Below are 13491 nucleotides of genomic sequence, written 5' to 3' on the forward strand. Positions count from 1 at the left end.
GCCGGGCCCGGCCGGGGGGCGGCGGGGCTTGGCGAGGGCCAGGTTCATGGCGGCGAGCCCGGGAGGGGCGGTCGGGGCCCTGTCCGGCTTTGACCCGGTCCTGGCCCGGCCCCGGGTCGTTGCTAGGCCAAACAAAGCCCGGCAGGGCACGCACCGCCCAGCAGCGAGGCCTGGAGGCCGCCATCGAGCCTACGCGCCCCATGGCCGCGTGGGGGTGTAGGGCGGTGATGGTGTAAACGCCAGGGAAAAGGTCCCTAAAAGGCAGCAGGGTCTCCGTTTATTCCTCATCCTGCCAAAATGTCTTTCCCCATGCTATAGTAAAACCAACCTCACTGAGCACTTAGGTGGGTAATGTGTTTGTCCTAGCTGCGTGTCCCCTGTTTGGGAGCTTGCAGCCCTAACATATCCTGTATTAAAACTTGGCACAGAACCAATTCCGAATGTCGCTAACTTGTTCATTTCTCTCTGTCTACCTCACTTCAATCCGTTAGATATTCTACTTTCAGTACCTCTGTAGTCCAAGGTAATATCTTCGATGCTACAAGTTTGATACTGTTTTTCATTTATTTGATTTTCATCTCCTCAGCAAATCACCATAGTATGGTCTGATGCTACCCAGTGTCAAGAAAACAGACAGCTCAGATACATACTGCTAATCCTGAAAGGACTTACAACTCTTCACCATAAGTAAACCCGTTTATTTACTCTCAGTAATACTGAGAAACGTATGTATAGGAGCAGAGCAGAAGTAGAAAACTTCCAGACAAACAAGGAATTTTTGTACAAATATATCTATATATATACACACACATATATATATGTCAAGTATATTGATGTTTTATCATTGGTCTTGTGCTTAAATGCTTTTGTGCCTTTTTTTTAACATTAATTTAATTCTCACTGCAACCCTTTATAATACCTTCTTCTGTTGTAAATTATTTTAAACTGAATGTAAATACTAAAATAACTTTTTAGAACTCACTGTCATACTTTTACTATTTAAAATGATTTTCGTTTATCAGCAGTTACATTTAGTTTGTATTCTTAGCTATATTACAAAAGTATCCATAACACATTTACTCAGTTTTCCAAGACCAATTTTGGGGGCATTTGGAGTAACAAGGGTGTCTTTTGAGAAATTAGACGTGATGTCTTTTAACACTTTAATGGCCAGAAAAGACCATTTGATCATTTAATCTGACCTCTTGTATCGCATTTCACCTCAGCATTTATTTGTGCATTCTCCGCAATGTTACAATATTTTTAATATACATGCGAATATAAACCATTGAGTTGAAATGAGAAATTCTGCTTTTTTTGTCATTACAGATGTAGGAAACATAGGTACACTTTCACGTTAATCATTAAATAAAAGAAAGGACAATTGACATGGTGCATACCTGGCACCCCATCCTCACCGCCTTGCCTCCTCAACTTTCACGGCCTATGCATGAAGAAAGATATTTGTCACTTAGCCTGAAAAGGACAGAAAGATGAGATGAAAGCATCACAATAGGATAATCCTATTACTGTAATTAGGGAATCATCATCTATCACTTCATCTGTAAACAAAGCCTTTTGTTTTCACTCCAGGACTTCCTGAGCAACTGAAGGCAGTCAACACTCCTTTCACTCTTCCTGCGCATGCAAAACCTGTTTCATTAAATATTTCTCATTTATTTTCTGTCATCATGGGACGCAGAAACCTATTAAAACCTGATGTTTTTCATCTATGAATGTAACAAATCATAAGAAAAGCTGCTTAAAATGTTAACTATCGAACCACCTGAAATCTATTGTCTAAAGCAGTAAAACAACATTCTTGGAATAATGGTGGTATTGAAGTTGAGGAGAGAAATGTTAGGGAAAAAACAGTAAAAATATTCCTCAGCTAACGAAGGACCAAACAAGTACTAAAAATTGATGAAGACAAAGTTTGAAAGGTCCTCTGAAGGAGTAATTAAACATTAATAGAAACATACAAATAACTGTGTAGAGTCAATAAGTTGTGCTCAAACACTCCATAAAATCGCAAACTGTCTCAAACATGATAAACATCATTTCAGAGCACATTTCCCTCATTCTCAGCTCTATCCAGATCAAGCTACTAGCCTGTAAATCTGTATCTTAATACTATGCAATTGCCTACTACTCTGTGCTTCTGAAAAGTACAGAAGAAGGAAGGAAGAAACAGCCAAATTAATGTATAAGAAATTACAATACAGAATTCTGTCTGGTTTGTTCCTTTTCAGTGGCTTTGACTACAGAAATAATTTCCATGTTACTTACTGTGTTTCGTATAGAAAGTTTTTCAAGTTTAATCTCTCTGAATCACCCCTTCTGTTTTGAAAACAAATGGTAGTGTCCATTCTACTTTCTATTGAATTCTCTTTAACATACCCATTTAAAGGGGAGAGCCCACGGCTTTTCCGCATTATGTCAGATGGACATTTTCCCTAGGACTTCATTCATTCAGAATTTTCAGAATTCAGTCATTTCACAACTGCTTTTTGATACACAGACTGAAATGATTATCAATTGTAGTCCACTTTAAATAATGCCACCTTGGTGCAGGTGAATTGCGCTGTAGACAACTAAATTTAAATTAGTGACTCTTGTATTTTTCCGGCATGACAAAATTTTTTTCATTTTTTACTGACAGCTTGCTAGTTTTCTAATGATAGAAAGCTGACAGTTTGACTATCAACATTCACCGTGCTTTACTATTAGATTTAAGTGCCATCACTAATTGCTGATGAAATGCATTGACTCTTTCTTTCTGGGCTGGCCACTTCAAGATGCAGCGAGATCTGAACATTCCTCTTCTCAAGCAAAGTGCATGATTCAACTTGTAATCTTGGATGTCATGAAGAAAGACCAATATGATGGAGTCCCGACTTTGTTCAATAGCTTGCTGAACAGCATGATACACCTTAAACCTGAAGCAAAAATAAGACAAAAAATGCATTTTATTTCATGTTGGGGAAAGAAAGGACAAATAGTTCTTTTGACAGCTCACATAATAGCACATTAGACCCTGATTTTATAAAGTCAAATGGGTTTTAATGTACATTCTGTGATAAGAAATTGTCACAACTTATGTTAAATTAGTTACTTTTTAACTACAGAAAAAATCACAATCTAAAAATATAACCTAAATCGTACAGTCTTTTCCTTCCCTTTCGAGATCACTACGGAGAAGTAATGAAAAGAGTTGTTTAAAGATAAATAAAAATCATCTTTGTATGCTAGTGATCTCACCAACAAAACTTGTTGTGTTTCAAATCTGTAATTTTAAGGAAAGCAATTTACAGAGCTAATATTCACAGAGGTTCAGATATCCACTAGTCTACATGTAGAGCACTTAAGTTCATTAATTTTGTAACTGTTCAAAAATTATGATATATTAAAGGAGAATTTGCATTGCATTTTTAATTAGTCTCCATAGCAAAAATAAAGATTACCTTGTTAAAAATCTGTTAAGAACTTTTTCCCCTTACATACAGTGTTTTATATTCTACTCACTTCTTGCACCAGGGATCCTTTAAGAGATGCTCAGTCACAACAAAAATAATCTTCCTGCTCCTTCTTATACTGTTAATTATGGCTTCAAATTCTGATATGCCTGCTTCAAAGTCCCGTTCTTCTAAACAAAACCTAACTTCAAATTGCTTATTTTTTTCCAGAGAGATGAAATTCTTCAACACCCAATTCTTATCGTGTCTTGAATGAATAATGTAAGCATCATAATCATACTCTTCCTGTAGTCTATCAAGTTCTTTAAAACCAAGTATTCGATTTATTGAAATGTTCCAGTAGAAAGCTATTCTCCACCCTTCAAAATGGATGAGAAGAACAATAAAAATGAGTAGCATCACAACTGTAGTAGTGATCACAAACAGAAGTTTAAATGGAGCGCTGTCTTTGCAGGCTGAGCTATCAAAATGCAACACCAGAGTACCATGATACTTAGGCGGAGTGTTGCAAATGTACTGAGACTGCAATCCAGGTATATATGCTTGGGTCGCATTAAGCCAACTAGCAAACCAAGCAATACTTTCACAGGTGCAATCAAATGGATTGGAATCCATCTCTAGCTTTCTCAAGTTCTTGAAAGCTGGGCCAAACACTTCTTCTTCAACTGAGGTTATTAGATTTTTCTGAAGGTTCAATGAATTCAGAGAGGTTTGGTCATCAAATAAAGTTGCTGGAAGCAGATTCAAATTATTTGATCCTAAATCCAAATATTTTAACTGAAACAGACCCTTGAAAACCTGAACTGGAATCTCATCAAACCCATTTGATTTTAAATTTAGAATATGCAAGTTGGGAAGGTCTTTTAAAAAAAGAACAGGGCCTCCCGGATTTGCATGTTTCCAAAGCCGAGCTAAATTGTTGTGCTGCAAATTCAGAATATCAAGTTTGTGAAGTCCATCAAACAAATCTTCCTTTATGTTTGCTATGTTGTTATTGCTGACATCCAGGACAGTCAGATTTTGTAGAGGATGAAAAGGTGAAGGAGAAATTGCCAGATTACTGCAACCTACCTTCCTTAGCATGAGCATTCTAAGGCTTGGAACAAAAGAGAATGATTCACTTCGCAAAGTCAAGTTTTTGTTATAGGAAAGATAAATATACTGTATATTATTGAGACCTTTAAACTCATGACCTGTGAGCTCTTGACTAATTTCATTAAGACCAAGATCGAGAATTTTCAGGTGTCCCAAGCAGGAAAATGCCCCACTTTCTATTGTAGAGATTCTTGTTTTTGTGAGGTTGAGAACCTGCAAGCTGGAATTAGCAAGTGATAAAAATGTTGTATTAGTTATTCTTTGTAAGTTTATGTTGCAGTTAGAAAGACTCAGGTATTTAAGGTTGTTCAGACCTGTGAACATATTAGTAGTGATTCGTGGAAAATTGTTGTTATCCATTAAAAGGTACTCCAGGTGGTATAACCAGTGGAAGGAAAAATCTTCAATTTTCCCAATGAGTGAATTTATCAGATTCAGATGTTTGATGCTGGACAATCCATGAAATGAACGTGAAGATACACGAATAATGTTATCCTTCAGGTTTAAGTACTCTAAATTTGAAAGCCACTGAAAAGAGTCGTCTTCTATCACAGAAAGAGAATTTTTGGAAAGGTTTAAAACTGTGATATTTGTTCCTTGCAGTCCCTGGAAAGTTGTCTTGTTAATGTATGAAAGCTTCACATGGCTCAGTGAGAGGTTCTGAATTGCTGTGTTTGATAATTCTGTACAAAGTTTCTTTGTGCAATTTTCACCAAGTTCAACATTGTTCAGTATAAGGCCAAACAGATTTCCAATTGCACGTAAACATCCTGTGTGAAACTAAAAGAAAAGGAAAAAAAATGGCCTAAGCAAGGGGATTACAGAAGAGATTTGACCCGTAAAACCTAAATTTGGGAAGCGTATTCAAGTGAGACCATCAAACAGAATAAAACTCCCAACTTTTTCCACACCTGAGTTTAGACAAACTTCTTGAATTACTGTTTCACATGCTAGTGGTTCTAAAATTCTAATATGATTATCATAATTTTGACTGGTACTATTTTAGAATAAATAAAAGGTTTCTTAGTCAGATGAAAGTTGATTACAATTGCGTATCCAATGAGTGAAAACCTTTTTGCTGCAAGTATCGTAGAAATACAGATTATCTCTTTTCAACTTTCTTTTATTGGTTTCTGCTAAGGATACCAATATACTAGAGCAAAAACAGACGTAAAAAAAAAAAAAGTGATTTAGGCCTTCAGTTAACCAAGAAAACCAGTCTCTTCGTCTGAACAAAATCTATATTCATGAACCATGATACTACACACTTCCTTCCATGATACAAATTGCAGGCCTCTGTTATAGTGCTGGCCCCTCATCTTGATTTCAGATGTCAGTGGAATAATTAAATACTTAATTATTACTTAATTAATACTTAATAATTAATAATACAGTGCGATTAAAATGCATAAGGCTGCTTTTCAGATAGCAGTACTGTAAATTCAGAGCAAGCTAAACTAGCATAAAGTAGCTCTGCCGAAGAAAGTCCCATCCACTTATCCACCTGCTGTACACTTGTGCCAGTATGGGTATTCATGTGGTCATATGGTGAACCAGATAGGGAACTAGCCTGGCTACAAGATAACCAAGCCAAGAAATCTGTAGAGTTTCCCTAAGTGAGCAAGTCCATAGCCTCATTATAGTTTGCATCAGCAACAGGGAGGCATGAAGCCTAGAGGTGAACAATTTAGACCTGGAACACTTAACACTACTCTTTAATGAATTGTGTTTTAACACTGAGGGGGTCAGAGAGAACAAGGTAGAAAGCAGTGAGGTAGGTGGCAGAGCAAACAACGCCTTTTTTTCTTTTTTTAAGTAAAGAGTGAATATACTTTTCTGTAATGATTATTTCTCTGGAGTAGCCCATATGCACAAATGAAATTTCTCTCTGATAACTAGAAAGGGAGACCTAGATTGTTTAATTAGTCTTGCATAATATCATACTTTCTCCCTGACTTAGAAAGATTTTTCAGCTGTTCACCTTCAGTTCATACAAAAAAAAACACAAACCCTGCATAGAACGTACGTGATGACGGCTCACAGAGGTAGAATCATAGAATGGCTCAGGTTGGAAGGGACCTTAAAACCATCTGGTTCCAACCCCCCAAAGGTTCCAACCCCTGTTAGCTACTCAATCTAGCTCTTGCTTGGGACTTCTGATCTACATGAGAACACCTCTTGCTGATAACAGTGTCAGAAAAATAATTGTGTATTACTGTTGAGGGTCAGGAGCAATGCTGTATACAATAGAATGGTTTTAACTTTGATCTTGGTGGATTCAAATTATATGTATAAAACATAAGCCATACAATCATATGGGATAAGTCAGGATAGTTCCATTTTGTACTTACACCAGTTGAATTTCTGTTGAAATACTTCCTACCTCTTTCAGGGGATTCGATGACAAATCAAGACTATTCAATGAAGTGTTGCTAAGAAAACTGAGGTCCTCCTTTTTTAACTCAGTGATTTGATTGCCACACAGCACAAGCTCACGGAGGTTCTTCAGCTGCTGTTGCAATCCTAAATTTGCTGACTTCAAGTGATTATGAGTTAGATCCAAAATATTCAAGTTCTGCAGAGAAGATGCAAACAGAATTATAAAAAGTCTTTTTATGTAATAAAGAAATTGAAATATTGCAGTCGTCTAATTCATGAGAAATTGGTTGCAATACTACAAATAGTACTACCAAAGCTGGCTGTAGCCTTTCACACTTAGTCGAGAGTCATGCAAGCAATTGCATTTTACATAACTGAACTGGAATACTGAGTGTGCCAGAAATGTTCAGCCTTGCCCAAAACCACAGCTGGGCTCATTAGAGCACTGTAGGACAATTAGTTCCCACACATTGTCTCTATGTTCTTTTGTCCTTAGGCCCTTCCTCGACCGCCAACCTCATAGATGCTACAGAGAATATTTAACCACATAGGAACTAGCAGGAAAAACAAAGGCAGCTAAAAGCCTTCTTATTCTCTCAGTCCCTGAAGCCCTGGGAGACACTACATTTAGCCTAGGCATCGGTCTTATCAGTCTGAGTGTTTACGCCTTGACCTTGAGAATTTAGGCTAGCTATCATTTTTAGACCTCATGCAATTCAGACTCCTGGCCAGCCATTCCACCCTGTGCTTCATCTGCTGCTGCTATTCTTTCAGCACAGATACTGTATGGAGAGATGCCTCGATCGGATGCAGCAGAGGAAAGGGGAAGGAGAGCATTGGCTCACAAGGATGGCTGTGACTCCAGTGTGTTCTAACACAAGAAGCCACTAGGCCTTTTCTTTAGAAAAAAGATGAAGAAAGGTTATATGCTGGGTATTTTCAAATGGAAATAGGCGGCTGTTTTGTACACACATACTATAAATTCCCCATATATACTTTATTTACAGGAAAAGGTGCATTTTTAGCTTACCTCCAGGGTTTTGAAAGGATCATTTTTTACATCTATTATGTTGTATCCTAGATTGAGCTCAGTCAGGTTGGTGCAGGAAGCAAATGCACCATCAGGGAGTTCATGCAATTGATTATGTTCTAGCACCAAAATTTGCAACAGGGGCAAATTTTTGCATAGTTCTGGTTGCAGTTTAGAGATGATGTTGTATCCTGCATTTAAGTAAACCAGCTTGCTGTACTTGGTCAGATTTGCAGGACACAGTTTTTTCAGCTGATTATGAGAAATGTCCAAAACAGTTATATTGTTTGGGAGATCAGAAGGAATTTGAGTCAGTTTTAGGTGACTGCAGTCTGCCATTGTATTTCTGATTTGACATTGTTTTCCAACCGATGCACACAGCAAGCAGACAGACACCAGTCTCAAAGATAAGCTGTTCCAACAAAGAATATCACTTCCCATGGCTTTATCTGCAAAGGCAAAATGGATTTGCATTACAAATTAGAGTCATTTTGACACAATTCATACATTATAACTTAACCCAAAGGGTAAGCAAGCCAGGCACAAGAAATCATGTAGTTTTATACTGAGCAAACACTGATTATTTTTTACCTATGGAAAAGGTATGTTTAATAATCACTTTTTGCTGAAAATAATTATGTTTAAAAATCTACCAACAGTTTATCTATAATCAGTGCAAATTTTCAATTGTTTTCCATTTTCTGATTAATTTTGGATTGATTTAACATGCATAAAGTACAATAAATATGACAAATTATGCACAGGCCCTTCAGTGTTAATTATCTGTGCTCTGAGCTTTACTACATTTAAATTATTTATAGTTATATGCAGTAAGAATACCTAATATAAATGCCACTTTATTTTACAATTCTTGCCAGTTTTTGTTTTACAAGTCACTCACAAAATTCTAACCATCTATTTTTGTTTTGTTGCTTGTCTAACTTTAGTTACAGCTATAATAAAAGAAGGAATACCAGGCTATAGAAAGGTGTATGAGAAAGAACAGACAAACTCAATCTATACCTACCTAAGCAAAACAACGAAAGTGAAAACTGTAGAGAAAATGCTGTCCACAGACTGAAGGCATTTTTAAGATAATTTATAATGTCTTAACAAAAATTCAGCTCCTTGCTGGGCACTGCACGTGGACCTGTCCTGTCCCTTGCGGCTCACTCAGCCTGGCTCTCTGCTCACCTGCTGCTGGCAAGCAAACAGGGGAGGTGAGGGGACAGCAAATATCTGAACCTGGCAGTCCTACAGGCAGCTTGACCTGCTACAGCTGCTGCTGAACACAGCCCCCTATCCCTCCAGCTGAGGAATATGAAGGACTAGTTTTCCTTCCTCATTCCTCTGCAACCCAGGAGCTGGAAGAGTGTAGGAAACCAAAGGGGGAGCTTGTTTGATGCCTCTAGCCTGCATGCTTTTGAGGGTTTGTTTAATAGAGATAAGGTAGCTGCCAGGCTCCTCGGTAATTATTGCCAGTTCATCTTTAAAGTTTGAAAGGAGCAAGAAACACACTATACAAACATAAACCCAGTTCTTTGGATGACTTCCAGCGAGGCTAACAGGGCTGCCTCCTTGTGCTTGGCCATTTTCATTGCAGCAAGTCTGGAGACAGCTTTAACTGTTTTATGCTTTGGTTGGGAATCCAGTGAAGTAAAGACAACTGCTATCAAATTGGAAAGACAAGGTTACAGAATAATATTTAAAGGAGAGCAGACAGAACCAGAAGTGTCAACATTATTAGGAAGAATCTTAACATTGGAAAACTGCAGCAAGGGAGCCTCCAGCATCTTCTAGTGAGTGATATTCCCTCTCCACCGTCGATGTTTGCTATTTAACATAAATACCTCCTGCCAGCTGGGGTCCTCACAGCTAGACACAAGCACCCAAGCACGCTCTCATTAAGCAAACAGCAAGGGCACCGACTTCGTGCAAGTTCAGAGAAATCTACAACCAGGGAAACTGCCAAACTCCTGAGCAGTGCTTTAGCTTCGCCTCTCTGATACCTGTATTTATTACAAATACCTGAAGAACAGCATCAACTTACCACCGTGGGCTTTACCTCCTTCAGTCTGGGGGCATCCAGGCACCACACAAGTTCCTCAGTGCACAAAAACCATCAGGAAAAAAAGCTGCCCGGAGCTGGAAGGAGAAGTGAAAGTGAAAGTGAAGTAGGGCAAGCCTCCGTGCCAGCGGGGCAGCTGCTGCTGGAAGTACACAGGGGTTTCACAGATGAGCAGCATCACACAACCCAGTAACAATCCTGGCTACTTCCTGTGTCTCTGAAAAAAACTGAGGACATATCCCAAAAGCAGATATGTTACTGACAGGTTACTGGCATAGGGATATTACTCTTATGTGGAAACAATGCACCAAAAGGGTTCTACAGAGTCAAATAAAGTATGCCTCTTTAAAAAGGGAACTTAAGTGACAGCATAATATATTAATAATATATATTATATATAACACCCTTATATTAATAATATATATTATCTATTACGTATTAATAATATATTAATTAAATATATTAATTAATAATTATAACAATACATTAATCAAATATTTTCTATTGTAATAAAATAAGGAAATATTTTCAAAAGTCCAAATAAAAGTTTCAGGTACAGCTTTTAGATGTTTTTCCTTTTAACATCACTTGTGAATTCACTTTTTCCAGGGACCTGACCATCACTTTTCTGGAGAGAGAGGACTTGTCCAATACATGCTTCTGGCTGTGACAAAAGGTCCTGCTGCTTGGGCTACATTGGCATTGGTGCACCTGTGTGTCACAAATCAGGAGGCTCACAAACCTCTTACTCAAGAAGCCTCTGCAGGGCTTATCCAGCCATAGGCTCAGCTCACATTATCAGGTAGTAGCGCTGCCCCTCGAGTGGAGACAGTAGCTGCAGCAGTTGCCTAGAAAAGAGTAAAAGTGGGCTGTAATCCTTCCTTCAAAGTGTTTGAAATCACAGCCTGAAGGAACATGTTAACCCCCCACCTGCCAGGAGCTCTGGGAGGGGAGGGAGACTGTGCTGGCTACCACCCTGCATCCTGTTAAATCTGGGACCACTGGCAGCTTGGCAATGCTGGGAAGCACAGGGAGGCAGAGCAACTGCCTAGTATAAACTAACGCTTATTCTTGGAGTTAAGACACCAAAATGGACACCAGAACCACGATCCTTTACAGCTAAGAGGCTCTAAGGCCTGTTTCATTCCCATTTCATAGTTAAATTTTTGTCTTCCATTTTAGCTTGCTGTGGGAAGAACAAATTTGTTCCATGTTGCCCCGTGTGCTTCTGCAGAGATAATTTGATCATAAGTGCAGTCACACTAAATTACTCTGAGGAGGGTTTTCCCTCTGTGTTTTAAAACTCTGCTGCTCTGGAACAGAAGGGATTGCATTGATGGCAAAGAAACAGAATAACTAACAACCTTTGCAGAGCATTGTTCTAACACAGCAATACTGTCAGGTATTTTGCGTCCCATTTCCCTCTACACCATAATCTTTGCAAGGTGAAAGCTGCTCTTTGATCTCACCTCTCAACTGATTCCTGCTCAATACCTCTAGCCATTTTGCAGCATGATTTGCAAGAACCAGCAACTTACACTGTGCAAGGCAGACTCTAGGGCATACACAAACAGTGCAGATTCACCTAGTACAGGATTTCTGAGGCAAAGGACAAAAGTTGACACATCTGTGCCTATTTCAGTGGTGTGAAATCACATCAGGTTCTCAAGTTTCCATAACTTCACTGTAAATTAAATGGCACTTGTGTTTTCAAGAGCTGTAAAGGACATGGTAAACTCATAGTGTAGGAAAAAGTCAAGCACTCCACCTGTCCTAAGAATATTTTAGGGAAAAAGCAGAGCAAAATTAAGCAATGACCCCATATGGTGGGTGATGAAAGCAACTCACGTCGGTTGGTTCTGAAGGGTGACAATAGGCAGCAGGGCACAATCCTGGATAGGTAGCCATTTCACTCGTAGTTAACAGCAGAGAGTGGCCAGCTGCTGCACAGACCTAGTATAAGTTTATTTGGACTCCAGGCACAGAAGGGTGGGGACATAGGTGCGGTATCTGATGGAACACTCCCAGAACAAACATGCCACCAAAACTTAGCATAGAAAAAAAACAAAAAGGAAATTTACTAATCTTAATCTGGTCTTTAAATACATACAGGTGTTAACACGGTAGCATGCAGCTAGTGGGACTTCAGTGTTTTCATAAACTGAAGTCAGACTGCAAGCATCAGGGGAAGACCCAAAATAACACACAGACACTACGCACGGCTCATGGTAAAAGCTCCATATATTGTGGTTGGGTATAGAAAGAACTGAAAGAGTTCTGGAAGTGAGCCAAGCTACCAGGAGAAAGCAAGCAGGAAAGAGCAGAGAACTGAACAGTTACGATCTGAGGCAAGGCTTGACAAGGGACATCCTTCAGCTTTGAGGAAAACTGATGAGAGGGCAGTGGGGCAGATAAAACAAGCTTCTGTCTACCTCTAAGGACAGAAGAACAGATGTTTTTCTGTCACTGTTCTTAGACAAATTCAGTTGTGCTGCTGAGGAATCTAATAGGTCAGGTGCCTTTTGGGTGCAATGGTTCCTTTAAGGCTGCTCACTCATCGCTGTTAAATTTAGCGGTGACAGGTGGTAAAAATTGATTTTTTCCATTAGCTTTTTGTGGGTGCAGAAGTGGAAAAACATATCTGAGGGCTGACGTGCAGATCAATCGTAAATTAGACCATATGCTTATTTTAGTGTACTCCCAAACTTCTGGGTACTATCAAAGACAGGAGAACGTTTCCACAAATTTCTTTTTTCCCTAGCTGAAGACATTGCCTGGGCAGGTGGCTGAGAACTCAGTCCATAGCTTGGGTTTTAAGCTACCCAGTAGCCAACAATAAACAGGATGAATTACTCATCACTTGGAAGTTACATGAAAAATACCACTGGACACAGATAAACCCTGCAGCAGTTGCTCGTCAGCTCCGAGAGCAGTCACAACACTTCCCTGATGTGCTGCAATGACTGAAGATCAACTGCAACTCCACAATAAATCACATTTACTGCAGCACAAACTGCACTTTACTTTCCAGCCAGGGAATCCTAATCCCAGAGAAACCTGGAGCTGCTTCCAGGTTAACATTTTAGTCTGGATTAGCAAAGGTAAAAATGTTTCGCTTTGGTTTTTTTTTTTTTTTTTTTTTTTTTTTTTAGGACTTATCAATATTTCATGTTTGCACTGCTGGATTTTTTTTTAAAGTATATATATTTTGCAATGAAATGTTTTAGCTTTTTAGATACTAACTATTAAAGAGATTTGGATTTAGGATTTGCATGCATTCCCATGCTGTAGAAAAAAAAAAAAGAAAAAAGCAATTTCTGGCCCTAAGAACTCTCCAGCGAAGATGGCAACCTTCCTAAAATATTGTTCTTATCCAGCTCTAACAATTAGGCATGCATATCAAATATTTCTAATTTGCAATAATTTCTATTTCTCAGGATTTT

At 38.8% G+C, this 13491-nt stretch overlaps 1 protein-coding gene across 1 annotated transcript; it reads right to left on the reverse strand.

Moving 5' to 3' along the window:
• Positions 1-545: 545 nt before the first annotated feature.
• Positions 546-12092, reverse strand: TLR3 (toll like receptor 3). The gene is made up of 7 exons (XM_040556542.1): positions 11897-12092; positions 10791-10896; positions 10031-10125; positions 7981-8429; positions 6955-7146; positions 3526-5351; positions 546-2939 (listed from the first exon to the last, which is right to left on the reverse strand). Exons 4-7 carry the CDS (start codon positions 8419-8421, stop codon positions 2711-2713), a joined length of 2688 nt encoding a protein of 895 aa, XP_040412476.1. The 5' UTR covers positions 8422-8429; positions 10031-10125; positions 10791-10896; positions 11897-12092; the 3' UTR covers positions 546-2710.
• Between the last annotated feature and the right edge of the window lie 1399 nt (positions 12093-13491).

The sequence above is a fragment of the Cygnus olor genome, chromosome 4 (genome assembly GCF_009769625.2).
Source record: "Cygnus olor isolate bCygOlo1 chromosome 4, bCygOlo1.pri.v2, whole genome shotgun sequence".
NCBI lineage: Eukaryota > Metazoa > Chordata > Aves > Anseriformes > Anatidae > Cygnus > Cygnus olor.

What these genes read in the sequence shown, in the direction of transcription:
- TLR3 (XM_040556542.1), bottom strand. Translation starts at nt 8,421, where the DNA reads ATGGGAAGTGATATTCTTTGTTGGAACAGCTTATCTTTGAGACTGGTG. An exon ending in ATCCTTTCAAAACCCTGGAG is followed by an intron (nt 7,147 to 7,980) that starts GTAAGCTAAAAA and finishes TCTTCTCTGCAG; the next exon opens with AACTTGAATATTTTGGATCT. An exon ending in CATCGAATCCCCTGAAAGAG is followed by an intron (nt 5,352 to 6,954) that starts GTAGGAAGTATT and finishes CTTTTCTTTTAG; the next exon opens with TTTCACACAGGATGTTTACG.